General features: G+C 49.6%; 1 protein-coding gene and 1 pseudogene across 2 annotated transcripts in view; one reads left to right on the top strand and one right to left on the bottom strand.

Moving 5' to 3' along the window:
* The first annotated feature begins 949 nt into the window (after positions 1-949).
* Positions 950-4182, top strand: LOC103730554 (annotated as a pseudogene).
* Doc2b (double C2 domain beta) overlaps positions 4130-24775 on the bottom strand; it is a 33631-nt gene continuing 12985 nt past the window's right edge. Inside the window, exons 3-9 of one of the 2 annotated variants that reach the window (XM_029561440.1) lie at positions 21706-21780; positions 19987-20096; positions 19772-19898; positions 16058-16215; positions 10106-10187; positions 9280-9376; positions 4130-4261 (exon numbers count right to left, since the gene is read on the bottom strand). In XM_029561440.1, coding sequence (XP_029417300.1) covers positions 4191-4261; positions 9280-9376; positions 10106-10187; positions 16058-16215; positions 19772-19898; positions 19987-20096; positions 21706-21780 — 720 coding nt within the window. In that variant the 3' untranslated portion in view covers positions 4130-4190. Of the gene's footprint in view, positions 4262-5579; positions 8777-9279; positions 9377-10105; positions 10188-16057; positions 16216-19771; positions 19899-19986; positions 20097-21705; positions 21781-24775 lie in introns of those variants that run through there. The other variant, XM_008828760.3, reaches the window with a different exon arrangement.

Raw genomic sequence — 24775 nt, 5'->3', positions numbered from 1 at the left:
GCTTGTTTGTAACTCCAGAGTTGGGGAGTTCAAGGGTGGATTCTGGGAGCTCACTGGCTAGCCAAGCAGTGCAGCCAAAATGGAGATCTTCGGATTCAGCAAGAGTCCCTGTCTCCAGGCAGTAAGGTGGACAGTGCTAGAGGAAGACACATGACTCCTCTGGCCTCCACATGTGTGGCACAATCATGTGCACGCACACATGTGTGCATACCCCTTCCCCCCCCAAAGCCCACAGGGCTGAAATATGTAGCTCAGTGTTAGAGGTCTTGTTTAGCATGTACAGCCCTTGGGTTTTATCCCCAGTATGGTAAGAAAAAATAAGTATTCCGAAAGAGATGAATTTTGCTGGGGACCTAGCTTTGGGGCAGAGTGCTTGCCTAGCCTGGGCGAGACCAGTCCCCAGCACTGGGCCTGTTTATGCCCCACAAACTGTAGTGACCGGGGTTATGACAACAGCCCTTGCTCCACTTGACTGTCTTTGCTATCCCTACTGCTGCTGACTGTGGATGTGTGGAGACGTGCTGTTCCTGCTGTGGTTGTTTCTAGGCCCATTTTGTTCACTGCTTAGGGACCAGGTACTCTGCCAGGCCCTGCTTAAGTGTCACCTTCTGGGTTGCCTGCCCGATGTCCAGGCTCTTTCTCACCTAATCTTGCCTCATCTTGCTTCCTCCTCAGAGCCCCACACTTCCATTTGACCTTTCTCTTCCTCTTTCCATTTTTTTGCCTTTCTTGCTTGTGGTTCCCAACATGATTAGAATAGATGTCCTAGACATCACACATGGGCTCAACTCCTTTCAAATATAATCTGTGTCAGCCTTAGCAGACTATCCATTTGTTCAGGAAATATTGAGGCCTACTGTGTGTAAGCCCTGGTTAGACCCTGGAGTCATGAAGGCAGAGGAGAAGCAGGAAGAAGCAGGTGCTGTGTGATTGTGCTGGTGATTGTGTGATGGTTGTGGTGACCAGTGCCACGAAGGAGAGGAAGCAGGGTAACAAGGAGAACGTAACAGTTGTCAGGCCTCATGAAGCAATGACACTGGGGTTGAGAACTGGCTGTCCATATTGCATCAGAGCAGTGGCTAGACTTCTGGTCATAAACTGTAAGCAGGAAGGGAAGGTGCTGGAAGGCTGACAGGTCATGCAGACAGTGGGCTGAAGGTCTGGAAAATCAGACTGCACACTGGTGGCTGCCAAGGGAAGTTGCCAGCCAAAACTTCCACTGTAGAGCAGTGGTGTTAGCCTGGACCCAGCTGCCACAACTGGGATGTCGACCCTTCTGGCATGTTCCCAACAGAGGGAACTTCCCACTGGGCCCAATTATTGGCCCCAGATGACAGACAGCTCCTATCTCAAGCTGACTGAAGGCTAGTCTTTATAATTATTGTTATTAGAAACAGGGTTTCAGTCTGTAGCCCAGACTAATCTCAAACTCAAAGAAATCCTGCTGCTTCAGCCTTCTAAGTGCTGGGATTACAGGCAGGAACCACCAAGTTTGGCTGAAGGCCAGGTTTTAAAAATGTTTATTTATTATTATTTTTGGTCTTTTTGAGACAGGGTCTCTCTGTAGCCCCAGCTAGCCTGGAACTCAGTATGTAACCCAGGCTAGCCTTGAACTCACAGAGATTCCCTGCCTCTGCCTCCCAAGTGCTGGGACTAAAGGTGTGCGCCACCACACCTGGCTTCTTATTTTTTATTTTATGTGTATGTGTGTATTGCCTGCATGTAAGTGCACTTGTGTCGTGCAGTGCCTACAGAGGACAGAAGATGCCATTGGATTCCCTGGAACTGGAGTTATGGACAGTTGTTAGCTGCCCTGTGGGTGCTGAGATTCAAACCCAGGTCCTCTGCAAGAACAGTCAGTGTTCTTAACCGCTGAGCCATCTCTCCAACCCCCGAAGGGCCAGTTTTATAAAGTCCCATGTAACCTGGCTTGACCCTCTGCCCTCAGCCCTTGCCCAACCTGCTTGGTCACACTGGGCTCCTTGCTGTTCCCCAGCCATACCAAGCCTGCCTCTGCTCCCAGGGGCTCCTGGTTGATCCCTCTGCCCCTAACATGCCCCTGGTATCCCAACTGTTCCCTCCCTTACTTCCTCTGGTCCTTAGCTTGTCACCATCTGTGGAGGCTTGCCTGATTTTCCCAGGTACTTGGCATTAGTGCTGACTAGATAAATCAACATGTTATACACATGCAGTGGGATATTATCAGTCTTAAAAGGGATAAACTACTGATGTATGCTGCACCATGGATGAACCTTGACAAGCTTGCACTAAGTGAAACAAACCTAACACAGAAGTCATTCTGCAGGATTCTATTTCCATGAGCTACCTAGAATCAGCAAGTTCTTTGACACAGAAAGGAGACTAGTGGTTATTAGGGACTAGGAGGAGGGGAAGATTGGGAGCTTATTAGTGTTTCTTTTAAATAAATATTTTATTAATTCTTTGAGAATTGTATACAAATTTCATGCGTTTTGATTTTATTCACCCCAAAATACTCCCCTTAACTCCTCCCAGTTCCACTCTACCTCTTCTACTCCAATTTCATGTCCTTTTTTAAAAAAATATTTTATTATTTTTATTTTATGTGTATGAGTATATTGCCTGCATGTATGTGAGTGCACCTGTGTTGTGCAATGCTATGGAGGTCAGATTCCCCTGGAACTGGAGTTAAGGATGATTCCTAGCCGCCATGTGGGTGCTGGGAATCGAATCCTTGTCCTCTGCAAGAGCAGTCAGTGCTCTTAACCTCTGAGCCATCTCTCCAGCCCCTCATGTCCTCTTTTTAAATAATCCATCAACTCCAATTTGTGTCTCTCCCAGAAGCCATCAGCTGTTCCTAGCTCCTTAGTCAGGGGTGAGTGTTCAGGAATCCCTTCCCAAGGGAGTTTATTTAATGGATACAGTTTCTGTTTGGAACGAGCAAGTTATAGACATAGATAATGGTGATGTTTATTTAATATTATGAATGTTAATGCTCCTGAATTGTCCTCTTAAAAAGGGCTAAAATGATACATTTTGTTGTTTTTTTGCCATATACTATATTAAAAATATATATTTAGAACAGGCAAGTTTTATTTTTTTCATTCCTCTCCTGATGAGAATATTTTAGGCATTAGGACTTAGAGTCTGAACTGTGAAAATCTCCTTAGTTGATAAACCTGTTTGACTAGCCTTAATCTGATATGTCCCCACATTAATACTACCACAAAAGCTTTTTGACAGTAATAATGACACAAATATTCCCATGAAGCTCTTCTGTTCTGTTCATGAAATTGGTGTGTTATAGAGAGTACACATATAAACACTGGGAAAGAGTTCCTTTCCCACCACCATTTTAGCGACTGTATCTAGGTTTCTCTCACAGACATGTTCTCTACTTTCCAACAAGTTGCTTTTCTTTCCTGGAATGTTGGAATATTTGGTTCTTAATCCAGATTCTGGATACAAGTGTGTATTCTGTTAATGAGATCTGATTGAGGAATTTACTGTATTGTTAAATTTCAATGGAATGTTTAAAATAATAAAAATGGTTTAAAGGGTAAATTTTATGTGTAGTATATTTTATCACAATAATAAGCAAAAAAAGCCGGGCGTGGTGGCGCACGCCTTTAATCCCAGCACTCCGGAGGTAGAGGCAGGCGGATCTCTGTGAGGCCAGCCTAGTCTACATAGTGAGTTCAAGGATAGATGGGGCTACATGGAGACCCTGTCTCAAAAAGACGAGAAAAAAAAAAAAAAAAAAAAAAAAAGAGGCTCACTGAACTGTTATCTGTGTCATAGTGGCTCGTACTAAGCAGACGGCCCGCAAGTCCACCAGCGACAAGGCTTCGGCTCAAGCAGCTGGCCACCAAGGCCTCCCGCAAGAGCGTGCCGGCCACCAGCGGCGTGAAGAAACCGCACCGCTACCCGCCAGGCACCGTGGCGGCTGCGCGAGATCCACAGTTACCAAAAGTCCACCGAGCTGCTGATCCGCAAGCTGCTGTTCCAGCGCCTGGTGCAGGACTTCAAGACAGACCTGCGCTTCCAGAGCTCAGCGGTGATGGCGCTGCAGGAGGCTTGTGAGGCCTACCTGGTGGGGCTGTTCAAGGACACCAAGCTGCCATCCACGCCAAACGTGTCACCATCATGTCCAAGGACAGCCAGCTGGCACGCTGCATACAGAGAGAGGGTAAATTTTCCTGATGTCAGTGTTAGTTGTTGTGCTTCTGGTAGCTGATATTGGTCCTGGCTGTGAAATCTTGGGAGGTGTGGATCTGAAACCCTATTATTTAAAAAAAAAAAATGATTGAATGAATGGGGGGGCGGGATTTGCTCAGGCATGAGGAGGTCAGAGGACAGCTTTGGAAAACCTATTTTCTCCTTCCATCTTCTTGAGGCAGGGCCTCTTGCTTCTGCAGTGCTTTCCCCTGGCTAACTGGCACAGGAGCTTCTGGTCGATTCTCCTGTCTCCACTTGTCCTAGGAGTTGCTGGAATTACAGACGTCTGCTACCACATCCTGCTTTTTTAAAATTTAAGTTTTGATTCTTTTTTGAGACAGGGTCTCACTATGTAGTCCTGGCTAGCCTTGCATTCACAGAGATCTACCTGCCTCTGCCTCCTGAGGGCTGGGACTTTAGGCCTGCACCACCACACCCAGTACATCCTGCTCTTTTTATGTGGGTTCTGGGCATCAGGCTCAGATGGGCGAGGAGTGGGTCATAATCTGACCTCTTTATACATTGTCTATTTGAGATAGGGTCTCCCTGTAGGTCCAGCTGGCCTGGAACTCACTATGTAGATCAGGCTGCCCTCGAAGTCACAGAGACCCGCCTGCCTCTGCCTCCCAAGTGCTGGGATGAAAGGTGTGCACCACCACGCCCAGCTACAAGTGCTTATTTTTTAAAAAAATATTTTATTTATTATTTTAAAATTTTGTGTGTGTGAGTATATTGCCTGTATTTGTGTAAGTGCACTCCTGTTGTGCAATGCCTGTGGATGTCAGAAGAAGGTGTTGGATTCCCTGGAACTGGAGTCATGGATGGTTGTTAGCCACCATGTGGGAACCTGGGTCCTCTGCAAGAGCAGCCAGTGCTCTTAACTGCTGAGCCATCTCTCCAGCCTCTTATTATTTTATGTGTATGAGTATATTGCCTGCATGTGTGTAAGTGCACCCCTATTGTGCAATGCCTGCAGAGGTCAGAAGAGGGCATCAGATTCCTTAGAACTGGAGTTGAGGATGGTTGGTAGCCAACATGTGGGTGCTGGGAAACGAACTTGGGTCCTCTGCAGGAGCAGCCAGTACTCTTAACTGCTGAGCCATCTCTCCAGCCTGCAAGTGCTTTTATAGACTGAAGCATCTGACCTGTTCCATGCATTTGAATTTCAATGCCGTAGTTCCCCATTTGTGACGTGGGAGACCGCTTAAAATGGACTCTTGATGAATAAATGAGAAGCAAGATCCCCAGGATACCATCCTGGTTTGTAGTGAGACCGGTCCAAAACCAAAGCCAAACCAAAAAGCAAGTAAATGAAATGTAAATATCCCAGTTGCCCCCCCATGTCGTCCACTTGTTCCTCCGAAATGTCTCCCAAACCAATATGATCGCAATACGATGTTTCCATTTACTTTGAATTATATGTCATTATAAATATTAACAAGTAAGACTTAAAAAGGACACCTTCGGGAAGGTCAGACGAAAGTACAAAAATTGTGTCATGGGGCTGCAGTTTGAGGACGTATTCTGCAGCCGTGACATGGTAGCAAAACGGTGTTAAGCAGTGCACGAGTCCATGCATCGGGAGGTTCACTCGGTTTGAGAAAGAATGAAGCGGCAGGACATGCACAGCCCAGGCTCGGCGGGCCGGCGGGCCGGGGAGGTGCAGTTCCTCATTCTTGCCACTAGACGTCAGGAGGTTACCGACTCAGGGTTGGAAGACGGGCTGGTCCAGGGGATTGGCTAGTGATAGCAGTGGGCGGGGCAGAGACCCGAACGCGAGGTGGATGCCACTGGTCTGCGGACCTCCTGGTTACTGACACCAAACTTTGGAATGACCTTTTTTGGGGGGTGGGGACGCTTCAAAGTTCTTCTGTGTAGGGCTGATAGACCAGAAGCAAGATGCCCATTTTGGGTCAAAGGCAGAGTCAATTCTGCAACTTCACTAGGCACTTTTCCGATAGATATATAAAGTGCCCAGGCTTAGAAAGGTCCCAGGAGCATTCACCTTGAACCTGAGCTTGTTGACTAGAAGCCCTGACTCCCACTCTGTCTCCGAGGTCCACAAGGACCATTTCTGAGGGCCAAGTCTGGGGCAACAGCAGGCCCTTTGCTGGGTATCAAGAGTCCAGGTTTCTGTCCCAGTTGGGGTGCATTCCCTCACTGGGCCTAAGTTTCCCTGTGTCTGATAAATACTTCCATATCTTCAGGAGACTGCGGGGTTCCTCTCTGAACAAGGCACTCCAAAGGTCAAATTTGAGATATCCAGAGCTCAACCAAATGGTTTTTGTTGTTGTTGTTTTTTGAGACACTGTCTCTCTGTAGCCCCACTGACCTGGAACTTGCTATGTAGACCAGGCTGGCCTCGATCTCCCAGAGATCCACCTCCCGAGTGCTGGGATTAAAGGTGTGCGCCACCATGCCCAGCTCCAAATGCTTTTAAGACAGGCCATCCTTCCTCCTTGGGCCCCTGGAGGCTCCTCTTTCTAGCTGTACGGGTGGATGAGTGGGTGCAGGAAGACCTGGCCTGGACACTGACCTTGGACACCTGCCCTCACCCAAGTCCCTTGACCACATGCTAGGAGCAGAGGAGGGGTGGCTGAATTCCAGGACTTGGCTGGGCCTTTCTGGGGAGCCCTAAGTGGCATAGATGATTTCAAAGTCAGCTTAAGGGTGAAGTGGCAGAGAGTTACAAAGCTTTGTATCTCAAAAGACCTCATCAAGCCCTAATGACCCAGGAGAGAGACTTAGGAGTCCTCAGCCCTAGACTATCAAAAGGTCTGCTTGCTCTACCTCTCCCCGTGTGTGGCCTTAGCAGTTTACTTGGCCTCTCTGAGGTTGCTCCTTTTGCAAAATGTGTTGGCCAGGCCACCCATCTCACAGTGTGAAGAGTCATTAAGACAGTATCTGATGATTCCTTAACATAGGCAATGCCTTTCTTGAGAGAAGCCTTCTCCATGAGCAACAGGGTGGCTTGGTGCTGAGGGCTAGAGACCTGTTTTTCCTGCCAACTGGGGAATGGCAAGTACTGGGATTGGAATCATGGCTGCAGGCCTGGGGTCCTAGTCTAGCTGTAGAAGGGTGCCAGGTGCAGGGCACGGCACCTTCTCTCTCACAGCCTCCTTGCATTTTCTTGCAGGGATAGGGTGAATGCTGCAGGGCTCTGAGATGACGGTTCAACTCCTTGGGTCTACATTCATTTATCCTGTGTTCCTAAAGCCCTCATAGGCAGGAGACATTTATGGACCTCAAGCCTTGATCTTAAGACTGAGATGTACCATACCTTTCCTAGAGAGAAAGCTGGCTGCGTCTCTCAGCTCCTGGAGGGCAGAGCTGACAACCTCAGATTTTCCTGAAAGCAACATGGCTTCCTGGGTAAGGCCAGGATGTGATGGGTAGGGCCAGGATGCTTTGGGCAGCCATGAGGGCCCAACACCAGCCTGAGCTGAGGGAATGAGGAGGGAGAGGCAGGGCAGGCAGGATATGTTCGCTTCTTTTCATGCCTGAGGGCCTCTTTTCTCTCTTGCAACTGACCAGACAGGCTAAGAACAGGGGCAGCATGCATCCTTCAGGCCCATGGGAAAAAGATCAAACGGGAGAGCTGGGTGTGAGCATACAGTCTCAGTTTTCCCACGGTACTTACATCCCTTACACCTCCACTGCCACCCTATTAAGCTCTAAGAACTTAACACTGCCCCAGGACAACCCTAGTTCCATGTAGCTCCCGGTCCCTTCATGCCCCATGGACCCACCCACTGCCTGCACTTGCCTAGCCCTTTGTTTAGAGTTCTGGCTGCCTCAAGGCTGTGCTGAGCCCCATCTCCTCTAGGTTGCTGTCCCTGCCCTCCTCAGTCAACAGTACCCATAGCCCCTGCAGGCAGCTGGCTGGTCCTGGTGTCCTTCACCACCTTGTGGTAACGCTGTGCACTTCTCTCTCACTAGACAGGGCCTTGCAGAGCCCTGTCGCTGAAATCTTGGCTAACAGACTCTCTCTGCCTGCCCGTCAGTGCCAGGCATAAGCAGGCTAGGATGGATACTCTACCAGTCCTGGAGTCCTGTCCTCCGCTTACCCATAGTCCTCTGTGGTGTCTGGTGGCTGTCATACTTGCACTTCTGTAACTGAGCAGGTGCCCTACCACTGACTCTGGAAGTTCCTCACCCTGGACAGCTCTTCCCTTGGACAGTGCTGACACTGAGGTTTTTTTCCTCCACCTCCAGCCTTCTTGGGCCCCAGGGGGCTGAAACAGGCCCAGTGCCATGCCTCCCTGTCCCTATGAGTAGCTGGGTGCTCTGTGGCCTCCAAGTGAGGGCTGCAGTAGTTATGTCCAAGCAGACGTCCTGGATTTTGCCCACTGTGGGGGCCACAGCCCTTGGTGGCAGCTGAGAAAGCCCAGGGCCAGGCATGTGTGGGCTGGATGGCAGGGGTGGATGGCAGGGGAGGACAGTCAGTCGCTGAGCACAGCTCCTGGGAGCTCATTGGTGAGCGTGTGCCAGCGCTCAATCCTCTTGTCCTTGTTTTTCAGGCAGTCAAACCAGTGCTTCAGGCGCTCGCCCTTGGCATTGATTCCCAGAACCACTCCACCTGCAGGAGAGGCCAGAGGGGCAGCCAAGGAGGGATTCAATGACCCCAGTGCCCAAGTCCTCCATCCCACCCACCAGGCTGTGGTGTGGAAAGCACCTGGGTTCCATACACATTCTGCCTGCCTGACCCAGTGCTCAAAGTCCTGTTCTTCCATTTCCAGGGACCAGAGCAGTATGGGGCAGGGTGCCATGGCATGCACTAAGGACTAGAAAATGGAAGGAAGGGCCACAGTGGCCCACTGTCATGCCCACCAGAAACTTGTGGCCACCTGGGTCACTTGTAGCACTGAGTCCAGCCCCAGGCACTGATCATCATCTTTCCAGCGCCCTTACAGAAGGATATGTGGCCCTCCCAGCCCCCCTTCTCTCTCTCAGTCTGTCTCTGGTCACAAGGGTATAGGCTGAACAATGTCTGAGGTCCCTTTCACTAGAGATGAGTGGTCCACAGCCCCATACCTGCTTAGGGCAGGCTTGGGCTAAGCAGAGTTCCCCTGTACTGCTTACCAATGAAATCATTGGATTTTCCAATGTCATAATCCCAGACAGTGACCTCCAGGGTCTTCTTGGCCAGGTCCCCATGCTTGATCTCATAACAGAACTCCTGCTGGCCAGAAGAGAGGGGTGCTCAGTGCACGGGTGTTTTCTAACTATTCCACTAGCTTCTGCCAGAGGGAAGACTAATGGGTCTCTTCCTCAACCCACATGCCCTTTGTCCCTGAAGCTGTTATCAGATGCTACAAGCTCTTGCTGCAGTGTTACTGTCCAGCAAGAGGCTCCTATCCTCCTCCCTTCTGTTGTCCTGGTGAGTTTTGCTTTAGACCCCTAGTATCTGGTGTTCCCTTGCCCACTGCCTGGGAACCCCTGGCTGTGTCTCCAAGGGCCCTCTGCTCTTCCTCCCCTCTTGCTCAGTGGAGGACCCCTGGTCCTGTGTCCTGACCCCATGTCCTGTCCTGCCAGAGGGCCCAAGTAGGTGTATCCATCCTTTAGACATTGTGTCACAACATTGTTATCTACAAAGATCACATTCAGAACCAAAAAAAAAGGGGGGCAAAAAGAAAATCTCATAGTATATTAAGTTTAGGATTTTGAGTCACAGATGTCCCCTCAACATTCCCTCTTCCCACCCTGCCTCCATCACTGAGACCTGCTCTGGAGGGCTCCCCAGACCCATGAGTTTCCCCATGACTGGGTGGCTTAATGGAGCCTCACCCACCAGGCGGGGGCTCTCCGCAGCCTCTCCCCACTCTCCCTTACCATTTTCTAGCTCCCATGGTGCCCCCTTCCCCCCAAGGGAGAGCCCCTCACAAAGCTGGACGACCCCTGGCTGTACCTCATTGAACTCTGGGTTCAGTGTTTTCTTTTTCACCGCAGTCTTATGCTTGGATTTCTTGTCCACATCTGGCTTCAGGTATCTGGAATGACAATTGGAGACATGCAGTGGCTGGGGAGAGACGTGGGCAGTGGGTGGCGCTAACATGGTGCAGCCCGCGGAGCTCTGTCCTGAAGGGGCATCCCTGGGCACCTCTGTTCTAAGCCTGGACCCTCCAGCCTGCCCACGTGTGGGCAACAGTGAGGATCTGTGTGGTTGCCCATGGGCACTTGTATCTCTGGAAGAGAATGCTCATTTCTGGAAGTGTGATTTTTTTTTTTAATTAAAAACATTTTTTTTTTGGTTTGTTTTTTTAGACAGAGTCTCTCTGCTGGCCTGGAACTCACAGAGATATGCCTGTCTCTGCCTTCCAAGTGCTGGGATTAAAGCAGGTGGTCACTAGGCTGGCTTAGAAGTATGATCTTGACACAGCTCCTATCTTCCTACCAGAAAAACCAATGCTTCCCCCCAGTGTTGAACACTGAGCACAAGGGCTCGTGCATGTAAAGCAAGTGCTCTTCAAACTAAGCTATATTCCCAGCCCCAAGAGGTTTTTGTTAAAAATAACATTTATTGCAGACTCATATACTATAAAATCCATTCTTGTCAAGTGTAAATTCAGATTTTTTCAGTATATTCCTTGAGCTGGGCGAGCATCACTCCTTTGCTGGAGCCCTGAGGGGGACCTCTTTTGACAGTTTCGGGGATGATCCCTCTAGGGAGAAGGCAGAACCTGGTGCCCTCACCTTCTTAGACTTTACCCTAGGTTCAGAGAGGTGGAGTAACTTGCTCAGGGTCACACAACCTACCAGGTGGTACATACAGGGTGGTGCTTACAAGCCAGGCTCTCTTTTCTCTGTGACAGGGTAGTCATACACAGTCTAGAGATGGGGGAGGCATCTGAGCTCTGCAGACCCTCCCTGCACAGACAGTTCCTGCTGAGTGTGTTCAACTCAATGGGTGGCCCTGGGGACCTCAATTTACTATTGTCCAGGAAATGATTAAATTCCTAAAGGTACAAGGACAGGTCCTGAGGTTTGTTGTGGTCAAGTTTCTTGTTTGATTTTGCCAAATTATCCTTCAAAAGGCTGTGTGGTTGACACATAGCCCCTGGCAAAGCTGAGTGCTATTGCTTTAAAAATTTTTGTTGGAAGTTAAGCTGGGCATATGGCCCACTGCTTTTAATTAACCTGAGCTCCCCTGAAACTCACACATGTAGAAGGAAAGAACCTGAAGGAAATTCCTGAAAATTGTCTGACCGCCACATGCACTGTGGCATGTGCACGGCACACATGCACACACACACACACACACACACACACACACACGCACACACACACATTCTCCTGCTCTCTCAATAAATAAATAAATAAATGAATAAATAAATAAATAAATATTTAAAAAATCCTTGCCTTTGGAAATGAAAACTTTGTTTTTGAGACAGATTTGCAAGTCTCCTAGATTAGCTAAAATGACCTTGAGTTCCTGATCCTCCTGCCCCCACTTCCCAAGTGCTGGGATTACAGATATGACCCGCAGCTTAAAGCTGAGGTTTTGATTAACCAAGGATTGAAAATATGCAAAAAGGGGCTGAAGAGATGGCTCAGTGGTTAAGAACACTGGTTGTTCTTGCAGAAGACCCGCGTTCAAATCCCAGCACCCAAATGGCAACTGACAACTGTCTGTAACTCCAGTTCTAGGGGATCTGACGGCCTCATCTGTTCTCTGTAGGCATTGCATGACACGGGTGCACTTACCTACATGCAGGCAATATACTCATACACATAAAATATTAAAAAAAAGAAAATATGCAAAAAAAATCCATGTTCCATCTGAGCTCAGCATGATGGTGTATACCTATAACCCCAATACTCAGAAGACCGTGAGGCAGGAGGATTGCCACAAGTTCAAGATCAGCCTGAAGTACATACTGAGACCCTGTTTAAACCTCCCTACCTCCCCCACGCCCCCCAAAGAAAAAAAGCAAGAAAAAAAACCTTCATCTGTACTGAATGTGTACAGATTTTCCTCATCATTATTCAGAATAGAACAATTTTTTACAAAGCCCCTGAGCGGGAAACAGCTGGGGTGTGGGGGGCGAGGGGTCCTGCCAGGCTGCTGTTTGCTTGCCTGTAGAAGTTGGCACCAAAGGAGACCCTGCACTCCAGGTCACCCAGCACATGATCTGGAGTTGGAATTCACCCAGCAGATTGGCACTGAACACGATTTAAAATGTGCATGCTGTTTTGGTTTAGGACCTTATTTCTGTCTGGAGAGAAACCTAGTATGACAGATAGAGGTGACACCCTGCAGGCCTTCAGTCCTGCTGCCCCTCTCAGGGAGACTCTATGAGGTTGAAGAAGCACATAGCCTGCCCTTGGTGTCCCTGGGGGATGGGCTCCAGGGCATACCTGCGGATGTCCAAGTCTTTATATAACATGACCTAGCATGTGCATGGAACCTGCCTCAGCCTGCTGCAGAATTTAAGTCATTGTGAGATGACTTAAAATACCTACCCCAGTGTATATGGTGTGTAAAAAGCTGTCACCCTGTATTGATTAGGGAACAACGGCAAGAAAACAGAATCTGCATGTGCTCAGCAGAAAGCACTTTTTCAGGAGTATTTTGTTTTCAATTTTTTGGGGGGGGTTTTAAAAAATTTGTTTTTATTTTATGTGTTTGTCTGAGTGCCTGCATGTATGTATGTGTACCATGTGTGTGCCTGGTGCCCCCCAAAACCAGAAGAGGGTGTTTGATCCCCAAACTGGAGTTAGATGGTTGTTAGCCACCATGTGGGTACTGGGAACTCATCCTGGGTTCTCTGCAAGAGCAGCAGGTGCTCATAATTGCAGACCATCTTTTAGCACCCCTCACCTTTATTTTTGAGATAGGATCTCATGTGTACCCTGGATGGCCTGGAGTTTGCTTTGTAGACCAGGCTGGCCTTGAACTTGTGACAAGTCTCCTGACTCTGCTTCTCAAATGCTGAGATTACAGGTGAGCATCACTACACCAGGCTCGAGTAGACTTTTCTTTTCTTTCCTCTTCCTCCTCCTCCTCTTCTTCTTCTTTTTTTTTTTGTCTTTTTGAGACAGGGTCTCCCTGTAGCCCCAGCTGGCCTGGAACTCACTATGTAGACCAGGCCAGCCTTGAACTCACAGAGATTCTCCTGTCTCTGCCTCCTGGGTGCTGGGATTAAAGGCATGCGCCACCACGCCAGGCTTCTCCCTGTTAGCATTTAAAAATATTTTATAGCCGGGAGGCAGAGGCAGGTGGATCTCTGTGAGTTCAAGACCGGCCTGGTCTACATAGTGAGTTCCAGGCCAGCTGGGGCTACAGTGAGACCCTGTCTCAAAAAAGACAAAAAAAATATTTTTTTTAATGTATAGAGAGATGGCTCAGCAGTTAAGAGCACTAGCTGCTCTTGGTTTGAATCCCAACACCCACATGGCAGCTAACAACCGTCTGAAACTCAAGTTCCAGGGGATCTGACACCTTCTTCTGTTCTCCGAGGGCATTGCATGACACAGGTGCACTAATACAAATGCAGGCAATACACTCATACACATAAAAATATTTTATTTATTATTTTTTTGTGCACTTGTGTCATGCAATGCTTTGCAGAGGTCAAAAGAGGGTGTTGGATCTCCTGGAACTGGAGTTTCAGATGGCTGTTAGCCATCATGTGGATGCTGGGAATTGAACCTGGGTCCTCTGCAAGAACAGTCAGTGCTCTTAACCACTGAGCCACCTCTTCACTCCGGGTTCTCCCTGTTGTGAGCAGCACTGTACAATAGCTTTCCACCTGCTCATGGGCTTCTAGGCATCAAAGCGGAAAGAAAACGGTGCAGTCATCAGCATACAAGGTGTCCACTTCTCTGAGCTCACCAGCTGTCCCTGCTAAGCTACAGTCAGCTGATGCCCTCACCTTTGCAGCTTCCTCTTGTGCTTGGTCTCTAATCCACTGGAATACTTTGCCGTGTGTGTGTGTGTGTGTGTGTGTGTGTGTGTGTGTGTGTGTATGATGGGGGTGGAACACATGTGCCACACAGTGCACTTGAAGGTCAGAGGACAACTTTATGGAGTCGGCTCTCTCCGTCCACCTTTACGTGGGTCCCAGGTGTCAAATTCAGGTCTTTGGGCTTTTGCAGCACGCACTTTCACCTGCTGAGCTATTTCCCTGGCCTGTGTTTAACCTTTTTTTTTCTTTTCTTTTCTTTCTTTCTTTCTTTCTTTCTTTCTTTCTTTCTTTCTTTCCTTAAAGCCTCATCTTTCAGAGAAGGGGGCAAGCTGTGGTCTTTCTTTCTTTCTTTCTTTCTTTCTTTCTTTCTTTCTTTCTTTCTTTCTTTCTTTCTTTCTTTCTTTCTTTCTTTCCTTCCTTCCTCCTTTCTCTCTCTCTCTCTTTCTTTTCTTTCTTTCTTTCTTTTTTCCTGTCTTTTTGACCCAGGGTCTCTTCTCTGTAGCCCCAGCTGTCCTGGAACTCACTATGTAGACCAGGCTGGCCTTGAACTCACAAAGATCCGCCTGCCTCTGCCTCCTAAGTGCTGGGATCAAAGGCGTGTGCCGTCACGCCTGGCTCTTTCTTTCTTTTTTGAGACAGGGTCTTCCTGAAGCCCTAGCTGGTCTGGAATTCACTATGTAGATCAGGCTAGCCTCTGCCTCCCAAGTGCTGGGATTAAAGGCATTTGGGAGGCACACCCTGCTTTAACTTTTTAATGGATTTCTAGCTGTTCTCCAACAGGTGGCACCATGTTTTTTTTTTTTTTTTTTTTTTTCTCCTTTTTTTTCAGACAGGGTCTCACTATGTAGTACTGACTGGCCTGGAACTCACAGAGATCCTCCTGCCTCTACCTCCCGAGTGCTGGGATTAAAGGCTTTTGTTAAAATGCCAGAATAGATGGTACCATTTTTGACATACAATTTAAAACATGACAAAAATGACAGTGACCAGTGGGTATGGCACCCCAGATTTGTGCTAGGATAGATACTGACTTGTATGGGATGGAGATGCCCCCAGAGTCCTGGTTACCTGTGCCTCCTCCATGCACTCTTAGACTAGGCCCATTTTTGTTCCCATAATGTAACTCCTGTCTCTTCTGCTCCAGTGTCTCCATCTTCCTGCTGAGCCGAATCCCTCCCGAGCCCCATCTCAGGAAAGTTTCCATTGTGAACTCAGATGACACCCATCCTTTTGTGAAGAGCCCCAAGCACTGAGGGTGAGTTCTATGGTACCTGCCTCCACCTCTCCCTGGGTCTCTGAGCATAGCCTAGTCCGGTCAGGTCCACTTCTGTGGGGCCCAGGTCACTGGCAAAACCCCTAGCCAGTGTCTGTCTCAGCTCCACTGTCAGTGGTAGGGAGGGAAGGACACTGGGCTGGGCATAAAAGGGAAGATTTGACACAGGTCCTGTGCCAGATCCCCTAGCCTCCTGGCTCCTGGCACTAGCCCTGCCTCTTCATTTAACCTGCTTGTGACCCTGGGTGCCAGGATCATAGGGAAGCCTGTCCGTGACATCAGGAGAGAATTATCCTCGGAGCTGGGGATATAGCTCAGCTGGTTTGGTTTTTAGCATTGCATAAAACAGTGTGGTGGCACAGACCTGCAATCGCAGTGATCAGGAAGTAGAGGCGGCGAGATTAGAAGCTCAAGGTCACCCTTTGCTACACAGCCAGCTTGGAACACAAGTGACAATGCATATCCCCCCTCACCAAAAGGAGGTAACTGTTCTCTATCTGGGGGACCCTGGGAAGTCAACCTGCTCCTGCAGGCTTCAGTGTCCCAATCTGTGAAATGGACTGGGTGCACTTAACCCCAGGGTCATAAAAATAGCATGTAAGCAAATGCTCTGTGGACACAGACCCACTGTCCCAAGGCCCCCAGTGCTCGCCATACTGGGTTCTGGCTGCACACTCACATTTTCACATAGGGGTCCGAGTAGCCGTTAGCATCCATGGCGGCCAAGTGTGCACAGCGCACGATGCCCACCAGCAGGCCCTGCTTCTGCGAGCTGTACTTGAGTGAAATGAGGATGCGGCCTCGCTCCTCCAGGGACTTGTCCTCAGTCTTGTCCACCTGTAGGAGAGGGTGGTCAGTCTGCTGTTCTCAACTGATTACACCCTCTTGGCTAAGCAGCCACTGAGGCTGCTCACTTGCTCACTTCCCTAGAATTTACTTGCCACTGCTCAGCTTGACATATGTAAAGATTTATGAAACCCAGGGGCCTGGGGTACAGCTCAGTGGTAGAATGTTTGCCTAGTGCAAGTGAGGCTGTGGTTCTGTCTACACAGACACACAGACACACAGACACACAGACACACACACACACACACACACACACACACACACACACACACACACACACACACACGATGAGAGACTGAGACCGAGAGCACAAGAGAGAGACAGAGAGAGATCCAACTCCTGAGTCCTCTATGAAAGCTTCTGGAACACAGCTTGACTCTTCAGTTTCCATCTCTCCTGTGACCTATAGCTTCTGCCTATAGAAGTAGAAGCAAGTGGCAGTGACAGAGACGGCCTGGCCTGCAGAGCCTGATGCATTCACCACCTGGCTCTTTTGTAGTAAACGTGTTCACACCTGCTCTGTCTGTCTTCATACCCAAACCAGCCTTCTCTGTGGACTTCAGCTATAAGCTGGTCCCCTCCTTCACGTTTTTTGCTCAGCTCCACCTACTCCCAGCATGAATGTATGCAGGATGCCAGGAGAGCCTAGAAGACAGGCTTAAGTCATCTCTCCAGTCCCAGGGCAATAGGGAACCAGGTGGGATGCTACCCACCCCCTCTGAGCTCAGCTGTCCCAGGGCCCATCTTAAAGTTGGACCTTAACCCTAGGCCTCCACATCCTATCCACGCATACCCTGACTGGAGGGAGTCTTCTTCATTCCTCATCCATCTCCAAGGCCACCCAGGTAAGCCCAGCTGGAGCCCCATATCCCCTGAGGGTCCCCCTCAGGATCTGCCAAGCTCCTCTCTTAAAGGTGCAGTGTTTGCCTGCAGCTGTGATTTGCCTAGGACTGACCCGAGTCCCTGTGTGACCATGTCCAAACCTTCCTGGAGATGAGAGTCCAGGCAGGTGAGAGGGATGCCTGCACAGAGGTCACAGCTGTGACCCACGGACCTTTCCCCAAATTTTATGCCCAGAGCAGACATGGTTAATTAATCCCAGCATTCACCCTGAGCTCAAACAGCCTTGGCATCCTTCTCAACATAGTGTGTAGGTGGCCATGACCAATGGAGCAGGCCAGGCATGCAGTTCATTGAGCCACTCTGGACTCTGCACATGGTATATATAAGCAGAGATATTTTTAGCTGTCTTTTCAGCAGATGACATCATGCTTTGGGCTGTCTCACATGAGGACCACTGAAAACACATACTATACAGGCCATAAAATCTAAAATGTATCACTAAAATGTGTCCTTACAACCATAGTGGTTATCCCAAACTTCACTACTGTGGTCATTGTGTGTCCCAGAGTAGACCAATGAGCAATACAGCAAATTTAGGAGGTTCAGAAACAGCCAGATAACACTCCACTTACATAACCCTCACTCACACATCTACATCCACCCAAGTGCACATACTCACTAATACACGTTGTGCACGTGTGCACACACAGTCCATACACGTCCATGTACCCACACCCACATGGTTGATTATTTATGCCTGTAATCAGAACTCAGGGACCCAGCAGCAAGGTGGCACCATCCTGAGTGGCATAGGCCATTTGGAAAATCTGGGTCACCTGTGGCAAGTGACTATGATCACCTGCAAAGGTTCTATCCATCACATGTGCGCCTGAATGGGAGAGGACATGACAGGAGAATACAGAGAAAGTCACCCACAAATACAGGATTGGCTTCTGGGTGAGTTCCTAGAGCTCCTTGGCTTAGGCTCTGGGGAGACTGTCATGTCCTGAACACTGAGCAGCAGAGGGCTCAACATGTATCTTGGCTCTGGGCACTGAGGCCCCCTAAACCCCTGCCCTCCCCCAGCCCTTCTGAATCAGGTGCAGACAAGGCGAAGAGTGATGGCAGGCAGGCATGTGATTGGAGAACAGACACCAAGACTCTAGGAGGGCTCAGCTGCTGAAGCCAACCATGGGGCAAATTTGTGCTGACATCATTTCCAAACAATTATCCTTTCTAAGAAAGAATTATGCGCTGTCTGCTCTGGGTATCTCATGGGCACTTCCAGGCTAATACATTCCAACTGGGTGGCCCCTAGTGAATGGCTCCCTCCGCCCTCCCTGCACTTAGGTCCTAAACCTGGAACTGATCTCTGCCGTGGAGGCTGCTGGTACATTCTATCTAGCAGCAGGCCTTTGTCCCCAACAGGCTCCAATCCATCTCTTTCCTGTCTCCATCCCTCATCTCTCTCCTCCCTCTGCTTTTGGCCATTCTGAGCCCAGGAGACAGGGAGCCTCTTAAGATGTCACCATTCCCTGCCTGATGGCACAGGCCTAGAATCTCAGCTGAGGAGGCTGAGGCAGGAGGCTCAAAATTTCAAGGCCAATCTGGGCTACAGAACAAGTTCAAGGCCAGTCAGGGCAACTTAGCGAAACCTTGTTTCAAAGAAAAATTTTGAAAAGGTCGCTGGGGAGATGGCTCAATGGGTAACAGCACTTTCACAAACCTGAGGACTTGAGTTTGGATTTCCAGCACCTAAGTGAAAGTGTACATAGGTGCTGTTGGGAGGGGCAGAGCCAGGCAGAGCCCCTGAGCTCACTGACCAGCTAGTCTAGCCAATCAATGAGCTCTGGGTTCAGAAAAATGAGGTGGAGAGCAATTTAGGAATGGACCTGATGTTGACCTCTGACCTTCACATACATACACATATACTCCATACACTACACATGCACACACACACACACACACACACTATATACACACATACAAAATTTTAGTTGTTTTTTTTTTTTCCACCAGATCTCACTACATAGCACTGGCTGGCCTGGAACTTGCAATGCGGACTAGGATGGCCTCAAAGAGATCCACTTACCTCTGCCTCTTGAGTTCTGGGATTAAAGGGGTGTACCACCATGCCCAGACAAAATTTTTTTGTTTTTTGTTTTCTTTGGCCTTTTTTGAGACAAGATCTCCCTGTAGCTCCAGCTGACCTGGAACTTGTTATGTAGACCAAGCTGGCCTTGAACTCACAGAGATCCCCCTGCCTCTGCCTCCCAAGTGCTGGGACTAAAGGCATGTGCCACCATGCCAGGCTGCCCAGACAAAATTTTAAAAAAGAAATAAAAATAAATTTAAAAAGGGCTGGGGATGTGGCTCAGTCAGTGGAAGAGTGCTTGCCTATACGCATAAGGTCCTAAATTTAGTTCCCAATACCTCCAGATAGGTTGCCTTGGCTTACTTAGCACCCTCTGTGGGGTTGGGGTGAAATCACCCCCTGTCGTCTCTGTGATGTTCCCGCTGGGGTTTGCCCCTCTGCTGTGCTCTCTGCTGTACACATGGGCCCTGTCCTGTGCCACCCACAGGCAGTGAGTCCCTCCCAGCTCCCTGCAAATGTGTCTGGTGCCTAGAAGATGCTCATCAAACCACTGCCTGGGGCCCTTCCTGGCCAGGCCATGACTGGGGTGCTGGAGACTTCTCCACTCACTGGCAGCTGCTTCTCCAGGCAGATGCTGAACGTCTTGGTGTGGTTGGGCTTCAGCTTCTTCAGGGGCACTCGTGTCTCCCCAATGAACTCATTGTGGCGGAATTTGTCCTCATCACACACGGAGATCCTGGGGGTGAATGGCTTCCACAGTCAGTGGGAATTGGCAAGTGGTAGGGTGTCCCCAGGTGGGGTGCAGGCCCGGGGCCCTCACCTACCTCAGGGTCTTCCGAATCATGTCCTCGTCCGTGATCCCATAGTAAGTGAGGGTCTCATTCCACGTGGGGTTCAGAGTGTTCCGAAGAGTTTTTGTTCTGAGCTTATTTGCCTGGAGAAGGAGAGTGATCTTATTAGCCTAAAGAATGAGGCCAGCAGAAGAGGGGCCCCAAAGCTGGCCTCATTTGAGCCTTTGACAGGGTACCTGAGGCTTTGGGTGAAACCAACATTATTCATTAGCTGACTTTAAAACAGCATGTCTTAGACACAAGTGGGCCATGTGATCACAGGGGTCTTTTTTTTTTTTTTTTTGTCTTTTTGAGACAGGGTCTCCCTGTAGCCCTATCTTGCTTGGAACTTACTATGTAGACCAGGCTGGCCTTGAACTCACAGAGATCCACCTGCCCCTGGCTTCTGAGCGCTGGGATTAAAGGCCTGTGCCACCACATCCAGTTAATCACAGGGGTCTTTAAAGCAAAGGAAGAGCCAGGTGTGATAGTGGACGCCTTTTATCCCAGCACTTGGGAGGCAGAGGCAGATAGAACTCTCTAAGATCGAGGCCAGCCTAGCCTACAGAGCAAGTTCCACACCCAGCAGGGTCTAAGGGGAGACCCTGTCTCAAAACAAAAACAAACAAAACAGCAATGGAGTTGCCAAGGGAGTCAGGTGGGGAGCTTGGTAGGATGTCACTTACTTCAAACATGGGGCAAGGGCTTTGAACCCAGAATAAACACGGTCCTACTGACATCTTGACTTTTAGTCTAGTCCAGTGCGTGACCTGTTTGACATATGACTGAAGAACACGGAAGTAGTAAAGGTGTTTAAGTCACTAAGCTGTGGGGATTTGTTGAGGGAGCCATAGACAGCTTATCTGAGGAGGATCCCAGGCCCCTGTGACTGCAGCAGGGTGGAAGTGATGGTAGTGGTGGGATTCTGCAGGAGGGACGGAGGGAGGGAAGTTGGCCATGTGACTCATTCCCTTTGGGAAGTTAAAGTGTGCAACTTAATAGATGTTAGCCTAATTAAAGACAAGGGCATTCTAGCCGGGCATGGTGGCACACACTGTTAGGCAGAGGCACGAGGATTTTTGTGAGCTCAAGGCCAGCCTGGTCTACATAGTGAGTTCCAGACCAGCTGGGGGCTACAGGGAGACCCTGTTTCAAAAAAAGAATCTTTTCAAAAAAAAAAACAAAAAAAAAAAAAAAAAAAAAAAAGGCAAGGACCACCTGCCTCAATCACCTCAGCCCCCACTCCTTCTGTCTAGAATTCATGCTTTCCTACAAAATGCCTTGTCCAAGCAGGGATATTGCCTCTGCTCTTCCATCTGTCTGTGGTCATCTGGCATGGGAACAAAGGTTCTGTGGTCAAATAAACCAGGCAAATATTGCCCACTCCGTCCCCTTTATGAAGACACGCAGAGGCTCATCAAAGGCTCTGACAGGTCCTGCAGTCAAGAAACCTATTTATTTGACCATATAGACCTTTTTTGCATATATTAACCTTCAGCTAAGATGGCTTCTTATTGTGTTCAAAATGTGTCCATTTCTCGGGGGTGTTTTACCTACTTAACAGGTAGATAAAGAACTCATGAGGTCCTTGGGAGGATGGGGGGTAGGGGTGAGGGGGTGGGGGTGCTGACAAAGGGCCCTGAATGGATATGTGGCTGTGGGCCTCCTGGGATATAACAGTCATAGTGCTATGCCTGAGGCTGAGTCCCTCACCTTGCTGGCTCCAGGCAGCAAGTGTAGCTTGACATAGGGGTCTGCCAGTCCATTGTGGTCCATCGGCTTCAGGCCCTAAGCAGAGACCAGAGAGGTGTGAATGGAAGTGGGGACACAGAGGGCTTAACAGACTGTATCTCCTCCCAGATGTTCCCAACCCCACCTCCCCAACCCCCATCTCACCGGCCTCTTTTACATTCTACTGAAGTCAGGTGACATACCTCACTCTGAATAAGCCTCACTGTCCCCTTTGGGTAGGCTTGTCCCTCTTCCCAACTCCCCTTTCCACTTTCCAGACACAGCTCCTGGTTGGGACTTTCTCTCAGACCCCAAGTCTCTGTGATCTGCTATTCCCTCCCTCCCCATGTTCCGTGGGCCTCTGGAACAAATTCTAAGGTCTGGGAGGCCTGTTGAGAGGGCTCCACTTCTCTCTGTATTTACCCCAGTGCTGAGAGTTGACGTCCGAGATCAGAGACTGCTTGGCCATAGATGGTCCCTCCACAAGATGGCAGCCCTCACTAACTTTGTTTTTAGTTTCTTTTGCCAACTCAGGAGTGTTCAGTCCCGAAGAGACCCACAAAGGCCTCAGGTGACCTTCAGGAACTTCTGGGAATTGTGTTTACTCCCTTCTGGGAGGGGCCACTGGGACTAGGGAGACGCAGAGCCATAGCCCAGGAAGTGACTCACAGGCTAACTGCAAATTTCCTACTCACTGGGTGAAGGAGGGGTGGCTGTGCTCCCAGGCCAGGCTCCCTATGCTTGGGGGAACTCTCCATGACCCAGGTGGGACGCCCACTCATCACTTCTATTGGGGTCCCAGGCCCAGGTTGGGAGTCAGTGGACCAGATACTTTGCAGTCTCAGCTTTATTGTAGGTAAAGAGTTTAATAATTCCAACTGCTGGGTGGAACAGAGCAGGGAGGAATGCAGATGCAGGACTGGGAGGCCAGACTTCCCTCCCTTCCCCAACCCATCCACAGATGTTGGAGATGTAGCTGGGATAAGAGTGGGGATCTGAGCCAGGCCCAGAGTTGCTGGGACTTGACCTGAAGACCCTGTAGGCCATGGTGATGGTGGCCTTCCACACCCAGCTCCCTCTCCTGGCCTTCCACTCTTTCCCAGGAAGTATGTGAAGTGAAGAGCAGTTATCATGGGGGATCTAGTGGCCCAGCCCAAGCAGGGGACAGCTGAGGGCTCTTTTATTTCTACACTTGTTGGCTATCGATATGATGTTTTCACTGGGGTAGAGTTCTCTTTTCTCTTGTTAAACCCATCTCTGAGGCCTGGGGCACCTGGAGGGCTGGCTATGGCAGGGGCTGCCTGCCAGACTAAGATGGCAATAATGCCTGCTCTGCCTTTTGAATCTCTAGTCTGTGATGTGGTCCCTGCTGTCATTTCTATAGCCTTCCACCTGGCAGGTCCCTCAACACCCCGGAGGGCCACACACTGGGCCAGAAGAAGGAAGGCTGGTAGGCTCAACTAGAGGCTGTGTGGCTGTTTTTGAAGTAACTTCCCAGCTCAGGTGGCCTCATTGGCTCTGAGTCTGGGGTCTCATCTTCAACAGAGCAGGATAGGGTACCCTCAGGCCTCTGTGTGGGCTGTCCCCAGGAGCCTGACCAAGTCCAGAAAAGGGGGACAGGAGGCTGTGTTCAGGCCAGAGGTTGGAAGGGGGTTGTCTCTGGCAGCCCCCACTAGATTGCTGTGTTTGCAAGAGATAATATCAGATGCCATCATATCAGAGAGAGGCAGAAGAGGTACTATATGTGGCAGCTGCTGTTGGCACTGAGGGGACAGGTAGGGCCTAGTTTATAGAGTATACCACAACCACACTCTGTTGTTCCTGAACTGTCCAGAGGCTACTGCTGGCAGAGAATTTGGGACAGGAGCTTCCTGGATGGTCAAAGCCAAGGCTCCCAGGGCTCAGTCTAAAGAAGAGGGTCAGACATGAGCCCAGAGAGATGACTAGGTGCATAGGGGAGGAGGCTGTATGATTCTGCCCCATGAAACCTCTGGAGACAGAGGAAAGGGGCAGCTTGGGTCAGGCAAGGGGAGGCAAGGGAAGATAGGCAGCTGTTTTGTGGGCAAAGAGCTTCAGTTTGGCAAGGTGAAAAGGTTCTGGGATGGAGAGCAGTGAGGTAACAGTTGTGAATGGGTTCAGCATTAAGCTGTACATCTGTGATATTTTATCACAATTAAAAAGTAAAACGTTGCCAGGCGTGGTGGTGCACGCCTTTGATCCCAGCACTTGGGAGGCAGAGGTAGGCGGATCTCTGTGAGTTCAAGGCCAGCCTGGTCTACATAGTGAGCTCCAGGACAGCTGGGGCTACAGAGAGACCCTGTCTCAAAAAAAGGGGGGGGGGAAAGAAAAAAGAAAAAGGAGCACCAAGTCTCCCACCATAGCTCTCTGCTGGGTTCTGAACTCTGATTGGAGATGAGTTTCCTGGGTTCATAGGTTGGTGGATGCACACTACTAGGCACTGTTCTGTAAGATTGTTAGACAGACTGCCAGGTGCCAAGTGTTTATTCCTCCATGGCTTACAGCAGCCACACAGGGTGGGTGGTGAGTCCTGTTTACAGAGTAACAAATCAAGACAGATCCTCACCTAGGGGGTGATGGTGGCCAAGTGAGGGTACAGCCTGGGAGTCCATCTACCTGGAAGGTCTGAGTGTGAGCCCCACTTCAACTGGCACTCTGGGATCCCCTTCCAGAGCCCTAGCTTTTCCCAGGCCTGTTCCCCTTCCTGTAGAGATTTACAGAGAACAGGGCCTCCATAGTTCAGAGGCATCTGGTCTCCACCTCTGTGTGCATCGTAGATTCACCTCTGTGTGCACACAGGCAAAGAAATACACACAGATGTGCACACACATGCACACACTCACAAGGAGCTATGAGAAGGCAGGAAGCCCAGGCTCTGGGATGGAGAGGAAAAGGCAGGCTCTTCTAGAGCGGCCTAATAGCTAGTTCCCAAGCACAGCAGGCTTTACAAAGCCGGGAGATGGGAAGGACAGGCTCTGCCTGGCTCTGCGGCCTGCCTCCACCTCACCAGCCTGGGGTCACCTGGTGCTCAGCT

This window comes from Nannospalax galili, unplaced genomic scaffold (assembly GCF_000622305.1).
Source record: "Nannospalax galili isolate Female #2095 unplaced genomic scaffold, S.galili_v1.0 scaffold212, whole genome shotgun sequence".
Taxonomy (NCBI): domain Eukaryota; kingdom Metazoa; phylum Chordata; class Mammalia; order Rodentia; family Spalacidae; genus Nannospalax; species Nannospalax galili.
The sequence above is the reverse complement of the archived record's forward strand: the minus strand, read 5'-3'. Positions and strand labels throughout refer to the sequence as shown.